The sequence below is a fragment of the Carettochelys insculpta genome, chromosome 2 (assembly GCF_033958435.1).
Source record: "Carettochelys insculpta isolate YL-2023 chromosome 2, ASM3395843v1, whole genome shotgun sequence".
Lineage (NCBI taxonomy): Eukaryota > Metazoa > Chordata > Testudines > Carettochelyidae > Carettochelys > Carettochelys insculpta.
In genome coordinates this window covers 137,757,725-137,782,703 of record NC_134138.1, presented here as the reverse complement: position 1 = coordinate 137,782,703, position 24,979 = coordinate 137,757,725, and the positions used below count along the sequence as shown (strand labels likewise).

Sequence of the window (24,979 nt, the reverse complement as noted above, 5' to 3'; positions counted from 1 at the left end):
TAACAATTGCATCTCTGTAAAGGACATCAACAGAACTGTTAAAAATCTACATGGATCTGATTCTCTATTAAGTTCTATAGGTTTTAGTGTAAATACTCAAGAATCCTATCAGTATGAATTCTCTTATATATAGGACTTCATATTAGTTTCATTAGTTTCATTTCCTGAGCCCCTGCAGAAAAGCCAGGGGTTTTACTGTATCCTTGCACTTGCCTATAAGCAGGTGTTGGGGGAGGGAATGTGAGTTTATGGAGACATTTTGTCCTTCCATCTGAAGGGCAAAAGAGATCTTGGGATCTGCTGAACTCAGTAGGTATGGTTTGTATTAAAAGTTTTTAGTGTTCCCAGAATAACTGTAAAAAATGTTGGACTCTCTCTTCTGTAAAGGCATTTGTGTTGGGATTATTGTGAGGAAATCTGTATCAAGTATGCATGTAGGTGGTAAAGAACTCATGGTGAACAATTCATTACTTTTATGTTTGAGAATTGTCAAATGAATTTGACACCTTTGCTCATCATTCACAAGCATTTGACAAATTTAAGTTTGTGGATTACTCAGATGACTAATGATTATTTGTCCTGGATGACTGGTCACTTTAGGTGGCAGAATAGTGTTTTTATTCCTGTTCAGCTAGCCTAGGCTTTAATTAGCTCTGTGATTCTGCTTACCTTATATTTGTCTATTTAATTGTAAATTCCTTTGGGCAAAAGCTGTCTCTTCATATGTGTTGTATATTATCTAGTAAAATATGGCCAAGACCTCAGCAGCAGTCTCTAGGCACTAACATAGTGTACTTGAGATGAAGAAGAATACAAAGGGTATGGTTAGTGTTGTCTGCCTTTGATCATTTCAAGGGCAAAGAATAGAAAGCTCCAGAAAGGAACTGAGAGAGAAGTGGCTAGGGAATTTTAGGACATTTAAACTTTTCCTTTTTGTACATGGACAAATGTTGTATTTGGCTATATATGTAGATTGCGGTAGGAAACATACTCGGATCTTTTTTTACCAAGGATATATGCCTTAAATGCCTTAAGTATGCCTTAAATATTGAGTCTGTTCTGGTATGGCTATGGTCTGAAGAAGTGGGTCTGTCCCACACAAGCTCACCTAATAAATTATTTTGTTAGTCTTTAAAATGCTACTTTACTGCTTTTTTGTTTTTAACCAATGGTGTGAGACATGAGAGAGAGAGAGATGGCATATATATTGACTCTTCTGCAGATTTACATTCTCATTTTCTCTTGCCACATCGATGCAAAATAATTTCAGGTGGCAGATGTGTCCTGCTTGTGAAAGATACACACCAATATGTGTTTCCTATCTGGGTAATTTACCCAGTGCCCTGCTTTTGGAGAACTGTATTAAATATCTCATCTATGTGTCCTTTTCAAGAATATTTCCTCTATCTAGAACATGTTAAATGAATTTCTTCTTCTTCTTCTTTTTCTATCACTCATCACCACTCTCCACTGCCATTTTCAAAAGAAATATAGTAAGAATAACTGGTAGGACATGCATGATCTGTTAGCATACTGTTATCTTATTTAATAGCCTCACCACGAAGCTTCAGGTCAGGGTAATTTGGGTAACTGTTGTGTTTTTGGTCCATCTGATAAACAACATTTCATAACCAATTATGTTGAATATATTTACTCATACCTGTTTTCTGGTACTTCAGTCACGTTTTACATATTTATAATGTATACAGGTTGTAATAAATGTATTCTTGCTTGGTTCTAACAAGGAAGGATGCGATCAGATCTTTGTAATAGCGTGGGAGTCCCCTGCTGTGTTAATATTAAATGGTGTCTTATTAATAACTGTATTTCCATCTTACCAATGCACACAATGAATAAGAGAGGTTATCATTGCTCTGAAGTAAGAAGTGCTTTGCACAAGGAAAGAATTTATGGAAGTAGACCTAAGAAGGACAACACTAACATGGATCATCACGCCTCTCTGGTAGAGACAAATCATACTGCTGTACAGAAATAGCAGTATCACTAATATATTTTGACTGGAAAAAGCAGGATTGAAAGGGAGCCATTTTGAATAGAACAGATGAAGAGAATAATCTTGACAGAATGATGGAGGGAGGGTGCATATGTGTGTAATGCTTGTATGAGTGTCATATTGCTGCTACGGCCCCGTTGCTGTAGGCAGGTGACTTGTCTTGACTCCTCTCATATGCTAATTGCAGAATATGAGATTCATCTTGTAGCAACTTCAGCGAGTGAACGATTTGGCCTTGTTGTTGTGTGGTATGATGTGATGCAGCAACTAAGAACACTGCTTCTCAATCTGTTACATAACTGGCCCTCCATATTCACCACTTTCCAGTTAGTACCTGTGTGCAGAGGTTTGACTATATTTTGCTTTGGTGTACTTGTTGTAGCCAATGATTTTAGTTTATTCTTCATTTACTTTATGATTAACCAACATTACACCATATATAAACATTGTATATTAAATAGAGTTATCATAGAATCACAGAATCATATAATCTTAGGGATGGAAGGGACCTTAGGAGGTCATCTAGTCCAGCCCCCTGCCTAACGCAGGATCAACCCCCACTAAATCCTCTCAGATAAAATTTTGTGAAACCAGAACTTAAAAATCTCTCTCGGTAATGCGTTCCAGTGCTTCACCACTTTCGTGGTGAAATAATTTACCCTAATATCCAACCTACACCCGCTACTCTGTAATTTCAGGCAATTGCTCCTTGTTCTGCCATCCTTCACTACTGAGAACAGCCTCTCTCCATCCTCTTTGGAGCACCCCATCAGGAAGTTGAAGGCTCCTATCAAATCACCCCTCACCCTTTTCTTCTGCAAACTCAATAAGCCCAGATCCACCAGCCTCTCCTCATAGGTTATTCTGTAGGATTATAGAAGTATAACATTGGCCAGTAGTTGCAAGGGATAAGTAATTATCAGATATTCAGGTAAGGAGGGCTGAAGCAGGATACCTGTACTTGTGGCCTGTTAAGATATTAGAGTAGCTATTTTAGGCTGCAGAAGCAACAAATGAGCAAAGAATGAGCTGATGCTGAAAGATTATGGTAGAACAGTTACCAAGACTTAATATTGACAAAAATGAACAATAAGAGTTTTTGGGTTTGGAGGGGTAGGGCTTGTTGTTGTTTTGTTTTGTGTTGTATTTCTTTGTTTTCTTTTATTTTCAAGATACACAGTATTCCCATTTCTCTAACACACATTGTAATATATCACTATGTGCATATATGTAAGGTGTCATGGTCAGAATCACTTAATGAAAAGAAGGTGCCCAAATTAGAAAAAAATGGGCACCTTACGGGATACTCTAGCAGGATCCATCCCTCTACTAAGGATCAATTGGAAATGCACTCATCAAACCTTAAAAATATAATAAGGATGTACACGGGACTTTACAGGATTTCTGTATGCATGAGTAATCAAAACTTTAACAAAACATGTACAACAGACTAGACTTTGTACTCATGAAATATATGTGTGGTCACTATCCTTGGTATTTGTGTTCCCACAGACACTACATCTGAAGCAAGTTACAGATGTGACTTTCACTCTGTTTAGTTTAAAGTGCAACCAAACCCTTGGTGGTATAATACTACATTGCAAAATTACAAAATTAACTTAAAGAAAGGCTATGCTATGAACAGTAGACATTGGTGCATGTGTGCATGCTCGCTCTCGCTCTCTCTCTCTCTCTCTCTCGCTCTCTCTCACACACACACACACAGAAGAACCTGGGAATTTCTGCTGCCCTGGGGATACTGCAGTTGCTGATGGGGATAGACTATATGTATGGTTGCTTATTGCCCCCACAATTACCACCAACTCTTTCACATGCTCATGGATACCCTTGATTTTATTTCATTGTTCTCCCTCCCTCTCTGCCAAAATATCCCTCCTTTCCTATCCAACTCCCAAGCCATAGACAGCTTTTAGGAGATGACCATGGAAACACTTCTGATGTGACTCCTTATGCAAATATACCCTCATACCTGTATTCATAACACGTTTTCTTTCTGTAAGCCTTGTGAACAAGCACTATCCCATCACTATTTAAAATGAGTGGCATAAGAATGGATGCTTGTCCTATGTGCTCAAAAGTAATTGAGACTCCATGAGGTGGATGCAAGTTACTGTGAAATAAAATGCAAGTGTGTTAGGAAGTAATTACAGAAAACTGATGTAAGCTGGTGCAGCACTAAAAATAGATGTGGATTCACAGGTATAAGTCAGGTCAAAATTTTAAGCGAAACAAAAGTATAATGCCCATCTATGTGCATTGTGACCATACATATTAAATATAGGTATCTTTTATGTGCAAATAGGTAGCACAGCCCAGTAGTCCAGTCCCAGCCAATTCCCAATAACACGTTGGTATGGCATAGGCACAATGCACTTATGTAGTTCTATATCATGCTGTGGGACTTATCAGAAATTGAATCCACTGTAGAGGAAAATAAATGCTAATTGTTGTCAATTATCTGATTCTTTGGCAAGAGTACTTACAGTAAGAGTTTCTGAATTAATTTAATTTTTTTTCTAGTAGAACTCGAAGAGTTCTTCGGCCTATATCATTCCATATTAAAGGAAGGCTGGCTAGGAATTCTTGCTGCCCATGGCTACGTCTACACGTGCAGCCAACATCGAAATAGTCTATTTCGATGAATAACGTCTACACGTCCTCCAGGGCCGGCAACGTCGATGTTCAACTTCGACGTTGCTCAGCCCAACATCGAAATAGGCGCAGCGAGGGAACGTCTACACATCAAAGTAGCACACATCAAAATAGGGATGCCAGGCACAGCTGCAGACAGGGTCACAGGGCGGACTCAACAGCCAGCCGCTCCCTTAAAGGGCCCCTCCCAGACACAGTTGCACTAAACAACACAAGATACACAGAGCTGACAACTGGTTGCAGACCCTGTGCCTGCAGCATAGATCCCCAGCTGCCGCTGAAGCAGCCAGAAGCCCTGGGCTAAGGGCTGCTGCCCACGGTGACCATAGAGCCCCGCAGGGGCTGGAGAGAGAGCATCTCTCAACCCCCCAGCTGATGGCCGCCACGGAGGACCCAGCAATTTCGACGTTGCGGGACGCGGATCGTCTACACGGTCCCTACTTCGACGTTGAACGTCGAAGTAGGGCGCTATTCCTATCTCCTCATGAGGTTAGCGACTTCGACGTCTTGCCGCCTAACGTCGAAGTTAACTTCGAAATAGCGCCTGACGCGTGTAGACGCGACGGGTGCTATTTCGAAGTTGCAGCCGCTACTTCAAAGTAGCGTGCACGTGTAGACGCAGCTCATTAGTGTCCATGAGTCTGAATAAAGTTATTCTCTCCTGATATATAATACACTTTGACACTTGACACCAGATTCAGTTATATAATACTTTTGTGAGACTTAGGTTTTTCTCAAACCAGACATTGCTAGAAGAGTTTAAAAATCATTTAGCTAACTTTCATGTTTGTCACACTTTGGGCCTGCTCCACCTTTCACATCATTGTAAATAAAACATAACTGACTAAAGCTGTGTCTACACGTGCACGCTACTTCGAAGTAGAGGCACCAACTTCGAAATAGCGCCCGTCATGGCTACACGCGTCGGGCGCTATTTCGAAGTTAACTTCGACGTTAGGTGGCGAGACGTCGAAGTCGCTAACCTCATGAGGGGATCGGAATAGCGCCCTACTTCAACGTTCAACGTCGAAGTAGGAACCGTGTAGACGATCCGCGTCCCGCAATGTCGAAATTGCTGGGTCCTCCATGGCGGCCATCAGCTGGGGGGTTGAGAGATGCTCTCTCTCCAGCCCCTGCGGGGCTCTATGGTCACCGTGGGCAGCAGCCCTTAGCCCAGGGCTTCTGGCTGCTTCTGCGGCAGCTGGGGATCCATGCTGCAGGCACAGGGTCTGCAACCAGTTGTCAGCTCTGTGTATCTTGTGTTGTTTAGTGCAACTGTGTCTGGGTGGGGCCCTTTAAGGGAGTGGCTTGCTGTTGAGTCCTCCCTGTGACCCTGTCTGCAGCTGTGCCTGGCACCCTTATTTCGATGTGTGCTACTTTGGCGTGTAGACGTACCCTCGCAGCACCTATTTCGATGTGGTGCCGTGCAACGTCGAAGTTGAACATCGACGTTGCCAGCCCTGGAGGACGTGTAGATGTTATTCATCGAAATAGCCTATTTCGATGTTGCTACATCCAAATAAGCTATTTCGATGTTGGCTTCACGTGTAGACGTAGCCTGAAATGGAATTAGTTCTGTTTTACACTGGTTGAACTGAAGGCAGAATCATGGACTTTATGCACATTGTCAGATCATGAAAAATCTCAGGTCTTAAGGCTAACACGTGGTATGGGGCATCTTTATGAGTCTAATACAGCATTTCTGACTGTTAGTGGGACTTTTAGGCAGTGCAAAAATTCACAACAGAGCATGGTAGAAATGCCATGCTCTGTGCTGTAAATTTCTCAGAGATGTCCCTTCCTTCATAGATACATATTATTTTTTCTTTTTCTTTTAAAAGAGAGAGAGATCCACATTCTGATCTCAGATGTATAAGGCTATTAAATCAATCAATTGGCTCCACACCTGTGTAACTGCCATCAGAAGTAGCTGCAGTTTCCTCTGTACTGGTTTTCTAAATAATTTTTCAAGACAGAGATTTCTGGTTTTGTGAAGGCCTTGCCAGAAAACAGGGAACAGCAGAGGACCTGGTAAAGTACAGCTGAGGCTGCAAATCTGAAATTCCTTGGTGTGAGGGTCATCAGGAAAGGCAAGAGGCCAACCTGGAGTCACAAAGATGTAGGTGGAATTCAGGGATGCGTTTGTAGCTAACAGCTGGAAGAGAGCTCACTTTTAAATAAGAACTCACACCATTAAATAAGAATTTGAATTTGTTTTCTGGAAAAAGACTAAAGTGCTTTTTATCTTTTTCCCCTCAGCCACCATTTTTAATAATATGGTGTATCTGCTGTGTATGGTATAATTTTCATTTTTAATTAATGGCATTTTATGTGCATCTTCTGGACAATACATCTCTGTGTAACTCCACAAAAAGTTGGGTGTCTCTCAGAAGCCTGTATTTCAATTATTTCCTGTGATATTTATCCTTGACAACTAAGCACAGACTTGAAATAACACGGAGATTAAAACACTCTCACAAATGTGTGTTTATGTAACCAGGGATTAGTGCTGTTTAGGCTGAAGTGTCCTCATTTCATCATGACACTACTTCATTTCCGCCTCCCAGTTCCTAACCCTTTCAAACTAAAGTACACTGTGTTTGTTTTGCTTGAATGCTAAAGAGAAAATAAGACATATTTTATGTAGGAAATCAAGTAAAAAGAATTGTGAAAAATGCCACTTGTCAGATTTGTGAATCCTATGTGGCTTTCTCATACAAAGCTTACCTTGCCCACGTACTGAGTGTCCGGACCTGTGTACTCCTCCAGCAAGAAAAACTGGTTCCACATCCAGCCACGTTTGGTGCGGTGGAAAGCTTTCCCGTCACCCTGTGCCAACCCCAGTATCCTTCCATTTTGTAAATACTTGTTAGTTCTTTTGGGGAATGCTGTCATGTGAACCATTTGAAGAAAACCAGTCCAGAACAGAAATGGCAAGCAGTAGCAAGTCCTCATTTTCAGTGAATTTAGCAAGGATGCTGCTGGGCCCGATGTTTCTCCTGTTTCACCAGGAAAAAAAAAAAACTCTTCAAAAGTTGTGTTTCACTTTTAAAAAGACCTGTGAAATGGACAAAAGTTCAGCATAAACTGTAATGATCTCTAGTTCAATATACTCTGTTAGGGTACATTTACAGACTCATTGTTAAAACTGCATTCTTGACTTAAACTTGAGGTTGCCACAATTGTACTTGCAAATCAGAAAACTGCACACACAAAAGGCCACACAGCGAACAGTCTGATCTATTGTAAAACCATGGCATTTTAGTTAGTTACTGAGGTAATTGCCCATACAAATTAATTCAATTTTAATACCAAGCTGTTAAATATTCTCCCTCCTCCTCTCCCTCCCTCATTTCCCACATGTATGATTTCATGGACAAATAATTTAATCAGATGATAGATTTCTTGATCTTGAAAGTTAATCAGGCTCTAGTAATTTAGAGACAATATTAAGCAAGGTACTAGAGGCAGTTCCTAGCTGCCACTGTGATGCTGAGGGAGGATCCACAGAATGAAAATTTCAGTTCACTCAGTCACATGGCTTTGCCCTAACCTATTTCTATCCCCACCTTCACTCTCTGAAAAGTGATTCCAGAGACACTGAGATCAGTCGTACACAGCAATTCATGCTTCCTCTCCACCCACTACCTAAATGTTCCCTTTGCTTACTCAGTGAAATGGTATTAGTTCCTCTCCCAAGGAACCTGTATACAGCTGCATGTAGGATTTATTCATAGGAGCCTAAACGTTCTATTTGCCCCAGTCTCTAAATGGCTGCCTCAGGGATTGAGCTTACAACCCTGGGTTTAGCAGGCCAATGCTCAAACCACTGAACTCTCCCACCTTCCCTAATGTAGTTGGAGAGGCACATCTCCTAGAACTGGAAGGGACCTTGGGAGGTCATCTAATCCAGTCTCCTGCTCTCTTGGCAGGACCAAGCCCCATCCCTGACATCTTATGAAGCAAAGGGGCTCCTGAAGGTCCCCTGAACTGGGATGAATTATATTTATTACACAAATTCTGTAAGATCTCTATGCCCAGAAATCCCACTGGCACCATTTTACATCTGGAGTCAAGCTGATCCGCAAATGTCTCTTCAAACACCCTTCCCACTCATCACACAAAAAATAAATCAAAAGAGAAAAAACATCATTTTTGTTTAATTTTTCCACATAACATTTCAGTTTTTCAGTGAAAAATAAAAAGCCCCCAAAACTGGGCAAAAGTGAAAAACTTTCAGGTTGAAAACCAAATGTTTAAATTGGAAGTGCCATGGAGATGTTTCTGGGAGTTCTCCTTTGGATGCCTCTTGACCTCATCCTCTTCTATAGTCTGAGCTCCCTGACTCTATTACAGCTCCCATGTAACTACATGGATTTTTTCTTGAACTACAGGAGTTCCATTGCAATAATTCATCAGTGGAGAGGTGGTCGGGCTTGGGACCCTGCCCCAGTAAGGAAATTGAGGTATCTGAACTGCTGTGAGGCATAGTGGCAGCATATCTGAATCAAACTTCTAGTTATCAAGTGCTTTTAAGAACATAAGAATGGCCATACTGTTAAAGGGTCCATCTAGCTCAGTTTCCTGTCATCTGACAGTGCTAATGCCAAATTTCCCAGAAGGAATGAACAGAGCAAGTTACCCTCAAGTGATCCCTCCTCTGCCACCCATTTCCAATTTTTAACAAACATAGGCTAGTGACACCATTCCTATCACCCTCCTTGAATTTATCTAGTTCGTTTCTGAATCCTGTAAAAATCCTGGTTTTCACAAATCGTCTGGCAGGGAGTTCCACAGGTTGACTCTGTGTTTCATGAAAAATACTTCCTTTTGTTTGTTCAAAACCTGCTACCTATTAATTTCATGTAGGCCATGTCTACACGTGCCCCAAACTTCGAAATGGCCACGCAAATGGCCATTTCGAAGTTTACTAATGAAGCGTGGAAATGCATATTCAGCGCTTCATTAGCATGCGGACGGCAGCGGCGCTTCAAAATTGACTATCCTTGCCACCGGGCGGTGCACCCAGACGGGGCTCCTTTTCCAAAGGACCCTGCCTACTTCGAAGTCCCCTTATTCCCATGAGCTGATGGGAATAAGGGGACTTCGAAGTAGGCAACGTCCTTTCGAAAAGGAGCCCCGTCTGGACGCGCCGCGCGGTGGCAAGGAGCATCAATTTCGAAGCACCGCTGCCGCCCTCATGCTAATGAAGTGCTGAATATGCATTTCCACGCTTCATTAGTAAACTTCGAAATGGCCATTTGCGTGGCCATTTCAAAGTTTGGGGCACTTGTAGACGTAGCCTTAGAGAGACTTAGTTTTTGTGTTATGGGAACAAGTGCATAATTGTTTGTTTTGTTTTGTTTTGTTCTATTTTTGGGGTGCCTTTTTTTGGGGTGGAGAAATGAAATGTTCTACAGAAAACAGTTTTCACAGAAGAATGGTTTTAGTTGAAAAACAAACTTTCTGTCAACAAACATTTTCGGTGGAAAATTTAGAGAGCTTAATGATTAGACAGTTAGACCTGATTCTTCACCACACTTGTCTAGTACAGTTCCTTGCATCTGTGGGGAGTCCAATTTAAGTCAACAAGCCTCTGCATTGGCATGGGGATCCTCCAGCAGGATCAAAGCTTAGATGTATTTCAGTAACTTCAGTCAGAGTTTTATCTGAGAAGGAAGTGAAGGTGTGGAATATTTATCTCTCTGTAACATCATGTTTTAAAAACAAAAAGAAAACATTTTAATAGGTGTCTAATTTATGCAGAAAATTATAGTTATAGTGCAGGAAAATTCTAATTTTCTTCACTTCTTTTTTATTGAAGAATCAAAGCACACAGTAAATGAACTCTAATTTGCATGAAATCATGCATGTACCTAGATCTCGGCATAAATTAGAGAACATAGTTTGTTTGAATTTTGTAGGTATATTCAATATCTCATATTCCCTGTTAATCCTAGTATGTTCCTGTTGAGCTCAGAGAACTATGGAAGAGTTCTACTGTGGCTAATTTAGTACCTGTAAATTCCCAACTTTAAGTGGAAAAGTTTCTCATAATAAATAGTGTGGTACTATAATTCAGGGTCAATTCGTTCAAATCTAACAGAGTGTTTATTCGTAAAATAAATCATTTATTTTGTTTGATGTGACAAACACATTTCAGTTTAGTTTTAGTTATCAGCGACTCAAGCTTGCCTGAATTGTTTTAATGGTACAATTTCTCATCAGAAAATCCTAGTTTGTTGGAAACACAAAACTTTGAGAGAAATGTTTAGTTTTGATGAAACTTTAATTGGTATTGGAGTGTATTGGAAGAGGGAAGGTCAAAATAACAGAAAATGAACCCAGAATAATCAATAGGCCAGGGAATGCAGCACTTCCCATCCCAGGATTTTAGCCTGAGTCGCCCATACAGACCTGGAGGGCAGCAGGGACAATCACAAGGAGCCAGGGCCTGCTTCCTCTGTCTGCTCAACAGGGCAAGAGGCAACCCCACAGGGCCAGAACCAGCTTCCCCAGCAGACTCCCACCCGATAGCCAGGTCAGAGCCAGCTTCTCCTGGCAGCTCTAGGGGCTGGAGCCACGTCCTAACATGAGTCAGAACCAGCAGCCCCCAGCAGCCCCATGGGACTGGCTTTCCCCTGCAGCCACCCAAGGCTGCGTGGAGGGCAGCATGGGCATTATCCCACCAGCACCACTGGATAGGGCCACTGGTCTAGGATCAGGTGGGGGGAGCAGCCCAGTGGGGAGAGGGTGGCAGCTTGTGGCCAGTGGCAAAGAACCTTCCCTGGTGCATTACATCTCTTTTTCGGGACCAGTCAGGTTCCAGCCATGCTGGACAAGGAAGATGCAACCTCCACATAGCTGCATGAACATCTCCAAATATTTTGCAGTGAAAAGATATATTTAAATGTATCTTAATTAAGCCACAAGAACAATACACAGCATTAAATAAGTTTCTGTTTAAATTTTGGACAAAAGTGTCTTGACAAAAACTAGGAAATACATTTTACTTTAAGCTATGTCTTATTTACAAGACATTCCCCCCCCACTCCATTTGACTGCAGTGTTGTTGTTGAAGTATTCAGAATATTAAGAAGACAAGATGGGTGATGAAATAAATTTTACTTTTGAGCTATATGAAGCTCTAAATTTAGCTTTTCCAGACCTGCAGAAGAGCTCTGTGTAGCTTGAAAGATGGCCAAGAAAGTATCCAATAAAAATCCATCTTGTCTTTTTTTTCATGTCTCTCTCTCAATATACTTTACTTATATGCATGGAATAGAGGGGCCTCTGGTTTTTAACAGAACCCCTATACATCAACATATCTGTAAACAGAGAAAGTGTCTTCTGTTTACGTAGCGTGCTTCTCGTATTGTATTCTTGTTAAACTTTCCTTCCAAATCCACCTACTATATGATCAAAAAATATTAGAAACTGGGCATCAGACAACACGTTTTCGCCAAGGCAGAACCTTTGCCTAAGGGACAAGTCTTATGCCTCAACTATCTAGTAGGGAGTTATCCGTATGCTCTCACCAACAGCCAGGTTAAAGATAGCTGCTCTAGGAAGTACTGGAATGGGGAATTCAATTCTGCAAACTGTAATTATTTTACAGGATATTCTGGAAAGACTGTCTGCTCCCACATTTTAGTCCTGTCAAGGCCAGCATTAATAAAGCTGTTGTGAACTTTTTTCAATGTGGTGCTGCCCTCTAGTAAGTGAATCACTGGGTTTGGTAACTGGGCAATAGGGCTTACTTGTAGTGTCATCAAAGGCACAGGAATCTAACTCTTTTTGCATAATGTGTAACGATATAGTAAATGTATGCGTTGTCTGCAGAGTTAAATTTGTTATAACAATGTGATCATCCTGTCCCTCCTGAGCTCAATGGCTAAATTTTTTTTGGGCTTTTACTAAAAGCAACAAGCCATGAAACTAGGAGGGTGGTGAAGCATTGGAATGGTCTACCCAGGGAAGTAGTGGAGTCTCCATCCCTGGAGGTGTTTAAGTCTCACCTTGACAAAGCCCTGGCTGGGCTGATCTGATGGGTTTGATCCTGCTTCAGGCATGGTGCTGGACTCAATGGCTCTTTTAGGTCTCTTCCAGCTCTATGCTTCTATGATTTATGAAGTCTGAGACTGAAAAGAAGTTGTGTTTGTTTTTCTTCTACCTTGCGACAGGTGCTGAGTCAGAGTTTATATTACAGCACATATGCAGGATCTATTGCTTGATTTCTCCCCCCTCACCCCCCGCCCTGCCCATCTCTTAGTCTATCATTCGTTTCACACAATGGTAAACACTTCCTCTCTTTCCTTACATAGGAGTTAAAAAGATCATGTATGACACTATTCGTATATTAGACACTGGAATGCACATACTGTGACCGGTGGCCTTTCCTCAGGTTGCAAACTAGTGACATCTGATATTTTCAAGGGTAAAAAATGCTTTTTACAATTTGAGAAGTCTGTGAAAGTAATATGCAATCATGAAAATCTTCCTTTGCAGTGAGTGAGTCCGATATCAGAATCCTAAGGGAGTTCCAGGTAAGTGAATTACCATCATATGAAAGACATAATTCTCCCTATTACATTAGCAATTGAAAAAATGGTATTTTTAGAGCCTTTTGAATGTAAAACATTCTATTTAGATTCTTGAGCTGTAGTATGAAATAAGGCCTGCTGGGATCAATAGCAGGGGTTTGTTAGCAATGATGCCAATTTAAATGTTACTATAGCAATCACCATGGTAATGTATTTAATTAGTGCTGCACAGTCACTCGCAAGCAAGATAGGCATCTATTCTAACCTTCGGCAACTTTACAATGCAGCACGCAGAATAGTTTATTTCATTTGTTAACACTGAAATGAAGCTCCTTTCCAAATCAAAGGATAAAAATAATGGAATATAGTTACATAAGCATAGTCCATCATATTTCATTTGGCATAAAGTGTATATTTATCTGCAGCAGAAGCACCAGATATTTTTCTCAAGTGTCTAAATAAAAACAATGCACTTCCTGTTATTAAAGATCAAAGAACCTACAAAAATGGGACACGTTTTATAAAGGCTACCCTGCAGTATGGGCCTGTTTTTGTAGACTTCACTCATATGAGTAGTACCTCTGGCTTTGACTTCAATGAAACCACTAACATGAGGAAATGGGATCTGAGAAAGGTATGACTTTTAAGAGCAAGATCTTTTTAAAACTTCATCTGGAGTGTACGTCGTATATTTTCCCCCCTCCAAAATATAGAGTTGGGAAAATACTGAAGTGAACAAAAAAGGGAAAAATTAAATCAACGAAACAGTGTGCACTAATAAATCTAGCTGATGTCTGCCAAATCTAATGGCATTAGCAGAATACTTTGGGGGATTTAGGGAGATACAAAAGTAGAATTCAAATAGATTTACTGGAAGTTATCATTGATGGTGAGCATTAATGATCTAGTGTTATACCCAGTGGGATTAGATGAATATTGCTATTCTGCAGCAAAAGGATTAATGGATGAATGATTCCAAATAATTAAGGACCTGATTTTGAAGAGCTCAGCACCTAAACTTAAGGTCAGATTTCCAGAAGAGCTCTGATCTATTTAGCTACTTCAAGCAGGGCCAGATTTAAAACAAAACAAAACAAAACAAAACAAAACAAAATAAAACACTCAGCAGAACAAGCTCCTTTTTAGATCAGAACTGGTCAGTAATTTTCTGACTACACAAGCTTTTTCTTTTTTCTCTTCTTCAGAAAATGACAACTGACTGAAAATAAGATATTTTGCAAAACAGAATGGCTATGTCTACACTTCTTCGAAGGGGGCATGGTAATCAGGGTGATGGGAGATTACTAATGAAGTGCTGCAATCAACATGTTGATTGCAGCACTTCATTAGGCAAATTCTCCCCCGTGGCAACTGTGAAGTGTCAAACTTCGAAGTGCCGACATGCCATGTAGCCAAGGGCACTTTGAAATGCCCATGCCACTTCAAAGTGCCTTTGTTCCTCAGCATTTTGCTGGAGTAAAGACACTTTGAAGTAACACAGGCACTTCCAAGTGCCTGCCGCTACACGGCACGCAGGCACTTCGAAGTTCGATACTTCGAAGTTGCTGCAGGGGAGAATTTGCCTAATGAAATGCTGCATATTGAATAATGAATATGAAGCACTTCATCAGTAATCCCCCATCACCCTGATTACCATGCCCCCTTCAAAGAAGGAGGCAACTATAGACAGAGCCAATGAGATCTTCCTTGACAGTTAAGTACTCTGCTGGGAGATGCAGGGACTTGAACTTGGGTTATAGACTTAATTGTTCTCTCTGACCCAATGGCTATTTATTTTTACAAAATGTAACAGCTTTAACAGGAAAGACTAAGAATATGTCTATGCTTACCAGAAGATCGACTTGTTCAGAGTCAATATTTCCGAGTTCAATTTAGCATGCCTAGTGGGGATGCACAAAATTGAACCATCAGAGCTCTACAGTCAGCCCTGATATTACTCATTGTCTCAGGAAGTAAGGGAGGTCGATGGGGTAGTTTCTCCCATAAACCTCCGGCTGTGGGGGAAGTCAGAAAAATTGATTGTAGGGTTCCTCTATTCCAACTATGCATTTTTTATGGCTAGAATTGTTTATCTTAGATTGACTTTTCACTCTCGTGTAGACCTGGTCTGAGATAGTGCTGCTTAGGACACATGATTGGTATGTGACAGATTTTGGACTCCTGGCCCAAATCAGACAAATGGGTCTTATGCATTCTATGCCATCTGGAGGTGAGAAGAATGCCTCATTCTTTAATTATCAGAGGTAGCCGAGTTAGTCTGTATCTTCAAAAACAACAAGAAGTCCTGTGGCACCTCGTAGACTAAGATACTTTGGAGCATAAGCTTCTGTGGACAAAGACCCCCTTTGTCAGATGCATGAGTGGAAACCCCTGTGAAACACTGCCACTCATGCATCTGACGAAATGGGTCTTTATTAACGAAAGCTTATGCGACAGAATAGTTGTCAGTCTATAAGGTGCCACAGGACTTCTTGTCATTCTTTAATTGTGAAACTTTTTCACCATGCTTTTGAAAGCGTTAACTACTCAATGTGCCACTAATCTGTTTTAAGTAGATGCCTCCTTACTTTATCACTTAATGAGCGATGAACTGATTTTGAAAAACCTGCCACCTATTGTGAATTCTATGCTGTGTTGAAATAGTGTAATGTCTGTTGAATTCATGTCTGTGTCCACATCTCTAAGCTATTAAATCTATGATGAATGCAGTCATTAAAATAAATATTTATGTTATTATTTAAATTAGAGAGAGTTACAGCTATATCTAAAAATATCACAAAACGCATGGGCACTTTGGGTGGATATACGGGTTAAGTTCAGGCATGGAATATGCTCACTTCTTTGCTTATCCAATGATTCAGACCCATGGTACTAGAAAATCCACCTGGATGGAATGTGTAGAAGTGTAAACCCTGTTCCACTGAGCCACTATAGCCCCATATATGTGTAAAGGTGGCAGGAGGACATGGTGATGCATGTCTGATAAAACCTCATAGAAAGGGCTCTTGTGGAATTACAGCTGTGATTTGAACCTGCTGTCCACGGGAGTAATTCCTAGAGGAACGTGGCAGTGAAATCACCATTCCTGGCCCCCTCCAAATCCCTTATGAGGAGTGGAAGGGTAAATGAAGTACATAGTAGTTACTGGCATAGACTTGACAGAGCTCCGCCTTCTGAGAGCTGGGGTTATATTAAGTTTTTAAAAAAATTGTTTAACATAAATATTCCTGAGGCAGTAGACTGGTGAGTCACAAAAGGGAAGCCCCTTTTTTCTCTTTTTTTAAGGACCCTTAACTGCCATTAACAATCCCTGTGAGAAGGTCATTTTTTCATATTAGGCATGAGGAAAATAATGATTGTGTGACTTTTAATCTCTTAAAGCAAGGCCCTTTGAACATGCTCCTTTGATCTTTTAGTGTTGATTTTACTCCAAAGGGAACATATTTCACTCTTATCCCATAATTAAGCAAACCTATATCAGTATGCCATATTTTTTATTTACAAATACCAAAAATTTTATGGAGTTTGCAGAGTAGTCTTCAAAACCAAGGGAAAAAAAGTTTTTTGTTTTTTTTTTTCATTAAGGCTGTTGATTGATCATATTTAATTCATGTGATTAACTCAAAAACTAATCATGGTTAAAATTAACTTAAACAATAGAACACCAATAGAGATTTATTAAATATTTTGAATGCTTTCTACATTTGCAAATCTATCGGTTTCAATTATTCTGATTATTGTACGCACTTTATGTCTATTTAGGTTACAAATATTTGCACTTTAAAAATGGTATTTTTTTCAATTCACTTCATACATGTCCTGTAGTGAAATCTTTTTGTTGTGAAAGTGCAACTTACAAACATAATTTATTTTTGTTTCAAAACTCCACTGAAAAACAAAACAATGTAAAATTTAGAACCTACAAGTCTACTCATTGCCTTTTCTTGTTCAGTCAATCACAAAGAAAAGAAAATGTGTTTACATTTACAGGAGATAATGTTACCTGCTTCTCTTTTACCTGAAAATGAGAACAGGCATTCATGTAACATATTTGTTGCCAGCCTTGCAAGGTATTTACATGCCAGATGGGCTAAATGTTGGCATGCACGTTCATAATTCACCTATCTTTCCAGAAGACATGCTTTTGTACTGATGATGGTCATTAAAAATAATATATTGCCTCCTTGGAAGAGAACTGTGTGTCTCCCTTTCTGTTTTACCTGCATTCTGCCAAATATTTCATGTTTCATAGTCTTGTATTATGATCCCACATACGTTCATTTTAAAAACACTTTCACTGCCAATTTGAGACAACACAAAGACCAAAATGAGATTTCTAAAAATAGCAATGACACTCAGCTCACAAGAATCTGCAGTGGTGTTCAGAATCTCAGAGGGATAAGGAGTGGAGCGTGGATTCAGATGTCTTAAAAGAGGAACACTAGGTTAGACTTCAAACTGGGTGTGCTGGGGGAAGGTGACCTAAGCTGTGAGGTAGGAGAAGTGGGATACTGGGAAGAACCACAATAAGGAAGGTGCAACAGAGTAGGATTTCTGATTGCTACTGAGACAGTAGAGCAGTCAGCTAGTTATCTAAGGTATCCATACACAAACACAAGAAGCCAGGAAAACAAGCAGGAAGAATTGGAACTGCTGAAACTTTCAAACAACTATGATTTCTTTGGCATAAAGGAGACTTGGTGGGATGATTCACATGACTGGATCACTGTCATGAAAGGGTATAAAGAGTTCAGGAGGGACAGGTGGGAGTGAAAAGGAGGAGGAGTTGCAAAGTATGCAAGGGAACGTGTACACAGCAGCCTTTTTTCGAAATAAGCTATTCTGGAAGAACTATTCTGGAAGGTTGCATCTACACTACAGTCCCCTTTCAAAAGGGAAGTGGAAATGAGGCAAATTGGAAATGCCAATGAAGCACTGATTTACATATCTCATGCTTCATTTGCATAATCACATTTTTGGAAGGACAGTCAAAAGATAAACAGCAGTGTAGATGGGGTTTATTTGAAATAAAACCCTGTTTTTGAAAGCACCCTTCATCCTAATTTTTTTCAGGAAGAAGGGTGCTTTTGAAGGGGTGCGCTATTTCAAATGAATCCCATCCACATGGCTGCCGTTGGCTTTCAGATATGCCTTTTTCAGAAGCCAGATCATGTGGGAATATGCAAATGAGGTGCAACATATTTAAGTACATGCCTCATTTGCATTTCCAATCTCCTTTATTTGCATGCCCCTTCTGAAAGTGAGGGGCCATGCAGATGCACCATGTCTAAACAGTGCCTATTTCAAAATACGAACCATTCCTCACGCAATGAGATTTACCAATTTCAAAATAAGCCAACCACTATTTCAAAATTACTTTGAAATGACGTTTGCATTGTGTAGATGTGATGATAGCTATTTTGAAATAATGGCTGTTGTTTCGAAATAGCTGTGCTGCGTAGACCTAGTCTAAGAGAGCAGTATGATTGCTTAGAGCTCCAGGATAAGATGGGAGAAGAGCAGTTGCAGATTCCTTCCATCTCCCACCTTTGGGTAATGGATTTAGCAAAGCTGACACTGTGACACCGTAACACTGTCTTTACTGTCATATAGTATAATGAGAGAATGTTGGGTAATTACAGACCTGTGAGCCTCTCATTGATCCCAAGCAAAATAATAGAACACACAGAGGATTCAGTCAATAAAGCATTAAAGGAGGATAATATAATTAATGCTATCAGCATGCTTTTGGGGAAAATAGATTTTTGTCAAATGCACTTTGTATATATCTTTTTTAGGGTTACAAGTTTAATAATAAAAATAACAGTGCTGCTATAACATACACTTTTTAAGGCATTTAGACTTGGGACCACATGAAATTTTAATTAGGAAAGCAAATTAATATAAAAGCAATGTGGTAAATATCACATGAACTAAGAGTCATCTAAAAGGCAGGTCTCAAAATGTAATTGTTAAAGGCAATGTCTACATTTGCCCCCTTCTTTGAAGGGAGCCTGGTAATCAGAGTGATGGGAGACTACTGATGAAGTGCTGCAATGAATATGCAGTGTTTCATTAGTCAAATTCCCCTCTTCCGCAACTCTGGAGTAAGGCACTTCGAAGTAGCATGGGCACTTCTAAGTGCCCATGGTTACATGGCATTCCAGAACTTCGAAGTTTGTCACTATGAAATTGCTGCAGGGGGGAATTTACCCAATGAAGTTCTGCATATTCATTGCAGCACTTCATTCGTAAACTCCCATCACCCTGATTACCATGGGCCCTTTGAAGAAAGGGGCAAGTATAGACATAACCAATAAAGAACCACTGAGTAGGTATGTTACTTGTGGGATGGCATGAGCTCCTGGTCCTCACTATTTAATATTTTTGTGCATGTCTTTGAAAAAAATCATTAAACCTTTACTGATAAATTTTTCAGAGTGCATGAATATTGAGGCAGTAGAAAATAATGAGGAGAACAGAGTGAGCAATTTGGGCTGCTTGATATTTCTTCTGTAGGGCCAGCTTCAGTGGGTGTATGGATGGTGGACTCCACTTTGGGAAGAAGAGGCACTGAAAAAAACAGGGGAATCATGGATGATATGCCGAGCATGAGATCATAATGCAGTGCTATAAGCTAAAGGACTAATATGGTTATTGGAACTACAAACAGAGGAATCTTGAGCAGAAATGGGGAGATTATATTACCTAGGTAATTGACATTGTTCTCACCATTAGTGGCATAGTGTATCCAGTTCTGACATCCATAATTCAAGAACTTTTTCCTATTAATTAGAGGAAGTCCAGAGAAGAGCCAGGAGAAAGATTAAAGTAGAAAACTTTCCTTATGGTGAAAGACAAAAGGAGCTGAATATATTTAGCTTAACAAAGGGATAGCCAAGCAGTGACTTGTTCAGTTTGTAAGCTCCTAGATGAGGTTGCTCTAAGCTGTCCCTGGAACTGACTTGGCTCCTTGACGTCCCAGGGTTTGGAACAGTGCAAAGTGTTTAATGCTACATTTGTCCCGAGTTGTCTCATCCACTGTGACAGACATCTGACACAGTTGAATATTTGGGTGTATGTCTGCCAAAGAACTCAGCATATTTATTAAAATAGCAGTAATGTAGGCAGTATTCAAAAGAGGCTAAGCTATTGTGTACCATTTTCTCTCTCTGGAATCTTGATAGTAATGTCATTCCATATTAAAATTTGAGTTAAATCATCTACCAAATCATTGCATGTTGAATAGTAACAGAGAGGAAGCCGTGCTAGTCTATACACTATCAAAAGCAGTCAAGCAGCACTTTAAAGACGAGCAAAATGGTTTATTAGGTGAGCTTTTGTGGGACAGACCCACTTCTTCAGACCATTCTGGTCTGGCTATGGTCTGAAGAAGTGGGTCTGTCCCACGAAAGCTCACCTAATAAACCATTTTGCTAGTCTTTAAAGTGCTACTTGACTGCTTTTTGTTTTCACCAAATCATTGTTTTGATTACTTGAGTATTTGCTTTGCTTTGTTACAAATAAGTAACAATGAGGAAAACTTGTAATAGCTCACAAAGGTCACCAACAATAATTCATAAAGGAAAATTACAGTATCTCAGCAAATTCCTATGTCAGACAGTGTTAATAGCAGTGCTGCTTGTACTCCTGTGGCACAGGTTTTTTCAGCTTTTCTCACACTCCTTGCTGCCAGCTTTTCTATTTCAACTGCACAAGTTCAGATGTTTGTTTAAGCTCATTCCTGCTAAAAGTGCCCCATTGATAACTCTCAGCAAAGAAGAACTGTATTTAGCCACAGGCTTAGCACTCATCCTACTAGAGCAAGCTTCTTACACTCCCAATCAATGTCCCACTTGCCACAGTGATGAAAGAACTTATAAAAACCTGTATAGAGAGTTATGCTCCAATTCTGGCCAGGTGGGACTAATTCTAGGGATGAGGTAATATGTCAGTCTTCTTATCCATTTAATCCTTGGCCTCTCTGCTGAGACTGCATTTAATTGTACTGATATATTTTTTATGACTTGGATACCTGCTCACTACCACTACCTCTTTCAGCTAGCCTGCCAAATAGGCTTTCAATGACAGCTGAAAACAAATTTTGGCTATTGACATCCTGAGCCAGCTTTGAACTAGTGGCGTACAGGACGAAGGTTCTGTATGTCATGTTGAACTCCTAGCTCAGGTTCTGAGTGCCATTACATTATTACACACCTTCCCATCTGTTTAACCAGTATGAACCCCCAGAACACCTTTACTTGGTAGTGTCACTCAAGATTTATGTGGCACCTTGGAGCTAATAGTCAAATACAACAAAAAGCAAAGGAAATGACTGCATTAGATCCAGTTTGCTGTCTCTGACACCTAATACACTTTGGAATACTCAGGTTCACATCCCCCAAAGCAGTGTAGTTGCTTTGCTACAGCTCACCAGCATAATTGAGCCCCAGAGACATCTTAATTCGCCAAGAGAGGATCAAAATAAAGGTGATACCCCAGAGATGCTGAGCATTTGCACAGCTCAGCCTTCCCTAAGTTACATGCATTCGCACATTCATTTGCTATAGAAAGACTCTGCAAATAGGATAGATGCAGAAGGTCACCAATGAGGAATTATATAGGAAGATACAGCCAAAAGAGAACCTGCTGCAGAAGGTTATGAAATGGAAGCTACAACTATTTGGACATATGTGCAGAATGAAGGGTGAACGAAAAATCAAGACCCTGGTATTCGGCATAATAGATGGTTTGAATAGGAGAGGCAGACCCCACAGAAAATGATGTAGTAGATTGGTGCAGAGCTAGTCTACAGAAACTAAGCTACTGTGCACTGTATAGGGAAAGATGTGAGGAAATAGTGAGAGAGGCATCAGACACCAATGGGCACTGAGCCCATGGTTATTGATGATGATGATGACACATTCATTGATCACCAGCCATACCAGGTTAGACACAGCATGGCAGAATCCTACTCCATCACTCTAATCCTTACCTGTGATTATGGGGCCTTGGCTACACCCAGGGTATATCTATGCATAGCTGCTACAGTGACACAGCTGTGATGCTGACACTGTGGCACCATACTGCAGAGTCTTTGGATATCTACTGAAAGATTTTTCCATCAATCTAGTTAAGTTACCTCTCTGAGATGAACTAGGCAGGTAAGCCTAGTGGTAGCGCAACCTGAGTGTGAACTATTTTACCACCCTGAACAATATGTCTAGGATGATTGAGCTTTTAAGTGCAGATCAGCCTTAAGACATTATAGGTGGGTTAGCCCTGTAAAAAGAAATAGCAGTATCAAGGGACTGCATAGGTAAATGCTAAAAACAGTCTTTTCCCCACTTTCAATGGGAAAGGTTTCATTTCTGTTAAGTACTCTGGTGATTTCAACATCCTCAGTGAAGTCCTAATTTTTTTTTAAACTACGGCTATTCCTTAAAAGTGGTAAATTTCCTCTGTGTAAGAGTAAGTCAGTTGAGGGCCAAATGGAGGCAGCTGGTCATGAAAAATAAAATATTTTAATCTGCTTGAGCACAATAATAGATAATATGGCATTTTATAATAAATATTACTTTTAGATAATTATTAGTCAATAATAAAGTATATTGAAATGTTATTGCCCTGTTGGCTAATGTTTTGTGAATTACTCACAAGACAGAAGGTAATGATAGAGTGACATAATCATAATGATGTAATGTGCTAAAAGTCACAGTATATATATCTTTAACATTGTTTAATGATGACCTTTAATTGTTCAATGGAGTAGTAGTGTGGGCTCATGTTGGGCTAATAAAGAGTGATGAGCAAACCTTTTAACATGTAGAGAAAATGTGTCTTTATATTTATGCAAACATTCTGCACTATGTCTACACTAGAGAGTTTTGTCAATGTTTTGTTGACAAAACACTTGGAGCGTCCACATTCCCAAGATGTCCTGTTGATGGTAAATCAACAGAATGCAGCACTTCTCTCAACAGCATTCTACTGTTATCCCATTAGGCAGAATGCTCTGTCAACAGAAAGCCAGTCTGGACATTCCAGGGGGTCCTCTGTCAACAGATGGGGCTTCCAGGACACCTTGCAGATCTTTCTGCTGTGCTTCCAGTTGGCCACTTTGTTAAGAAAGCAGCCAGGCAGTCTGGCCACTCTCTGTCGATGGAGCGGATCGCTCTCTCAATTCGTCTGGCAGTCTGGCCGCAATCTGTTGACACAAGTTTTGTCGGAATATCCTTCTAACAAAAGTGTCTGTTGACAATTTGTGCTAGAGTAGACATAGCCTATAAAAATAATCAGAAAGCAGAAAAAGAAAAGTTCACAAGGAAAACAATGTAAATATTTTAGTTGACACTCACATTGGTTGAAACTTTTGAGAAGAAACAAGGTCAATTATTTTTCTAGGGTTTTGTTTTTGTTTTTGTTTTTTGTTTGTTTTTTGGGTTTTTGATTTTTTTTTTTTGCAATACAATGTCACGCTCCAGTTGACACATATTAATAGAAAGTAGGAAATTAGTGAGCCATTTTAAATATAGAGCTGTGTTGATATTTATTGCAGCAGTCTCATATTGTACTGCAAAACCTCAGAAACTAAAATGCAAGTTAAATATCAAATATAGGTATTTTTATATCCATGCTTTGTTAATTCATACCACTGTATGGGGGTGGGGAGACTTGAAAAAATGTGAGCGGAGGTTCTTACTTCACTAAGAAACTGTCCCTTAGTTTAAATGATTAAGCTCTGATTTAATTTTGAATTTTTTCTCTTTAATGACCTTTTTTTTTCAACAATATTCTTGCTTAGTTGCAAGCAGTCTATTAATGTAATTTTTCAAGGGACTCTTCCAAAACTGTTTGAATCCTGCTAATCTTTCAATCTGGCCATATTCTATCACTCTGTATTAGCCTGCTTCCCTCCCCTCTATTTATGTTTTAATTATGTAGCTGAAGACAAAGTATTAAGAAATAGAGAATATTTGCCTTTTAAAAAGATTTGGCCTGAAAGATAAATCATTTTAAAATGTCTCTCGATATATATTCCCTTGATACTGTTATTTTGGAATATTACACATACCTTGCTGAAAAAATAAAGAGTTGTTCATGAAGATCTGTTACTATACAATTTTACCATACCCAAATATTTTAAAACATTTAATGGAAAATGTAGTCAAAATACTAAGTGGCAAAAGCATGTCTATTTTTATTCAGTGAATAAATTATGTGTGCATTATGATTACATTTTAAAAGAAAATTTTATGAAAACACGTGTTTTATTCACTGTGTTTTCCACTGTCACTAAATAGTATCTCAGGAAAAATTAGATGCATGTATAATTGTTGATGCAGAGAATATATGGAGCTTTCTTACAATTAAACACTAGATATGTGCAATCCAAAAGAGGGAGCCATAGTATTATGCTTTATTTTTCAATTTTACATGCTTGTCAACTTGCATATGTTTTTTGTTGAATTTTCAATGTAAACATGTATTGTGCTTTTGACATTTTTATTTTAATGTATTTATATACACAAATAACACAATACTGATAATTTAAGAATTAATAGATATAATAGTTTTAACTAAAATTCTGTGGAAAAAGTCCCATTGAATGTCAAACATATTTGAGTGAGAGAGAAAAATATTACCATATTATAAGAGAAAGGACTAATTGGTTCTGGTTTCTTGATTCCACTGGACTCTTCTTAGGTGTCTTTGAACAGTTCACTTT

The 24,979-nt window shown here is 39.6% G+C and overlaps 1 protein-coding gene across 2 annotated transcripts in view; it reads right to left on the bottom strand.

Annotated features, from left to right (window-relative positions):
• Positions 1-7,642, bottom strand: part of CDH9 (cadherin 9) — a 94,997-nt gene extending 87,355 nt beyond the window's left edge. The window contains exon 1 of one of the 2 annotated variants that reach the window (XM_074985951.1): positions 7,415-7,642. In XM_074985951.1, coding sequence (XP_074842052.1) covers positions 7,415-7,642 — 228 coding nt within the window. The remainder of the gene's footprint in view (positions 1-7,414) is intronic. The other variant, XM_074985952.1, reaches the window with a different exon arrangement.
• Between the last annotated feature and the right edge of the window lie 17,337 nt (positions 7,643-24,979).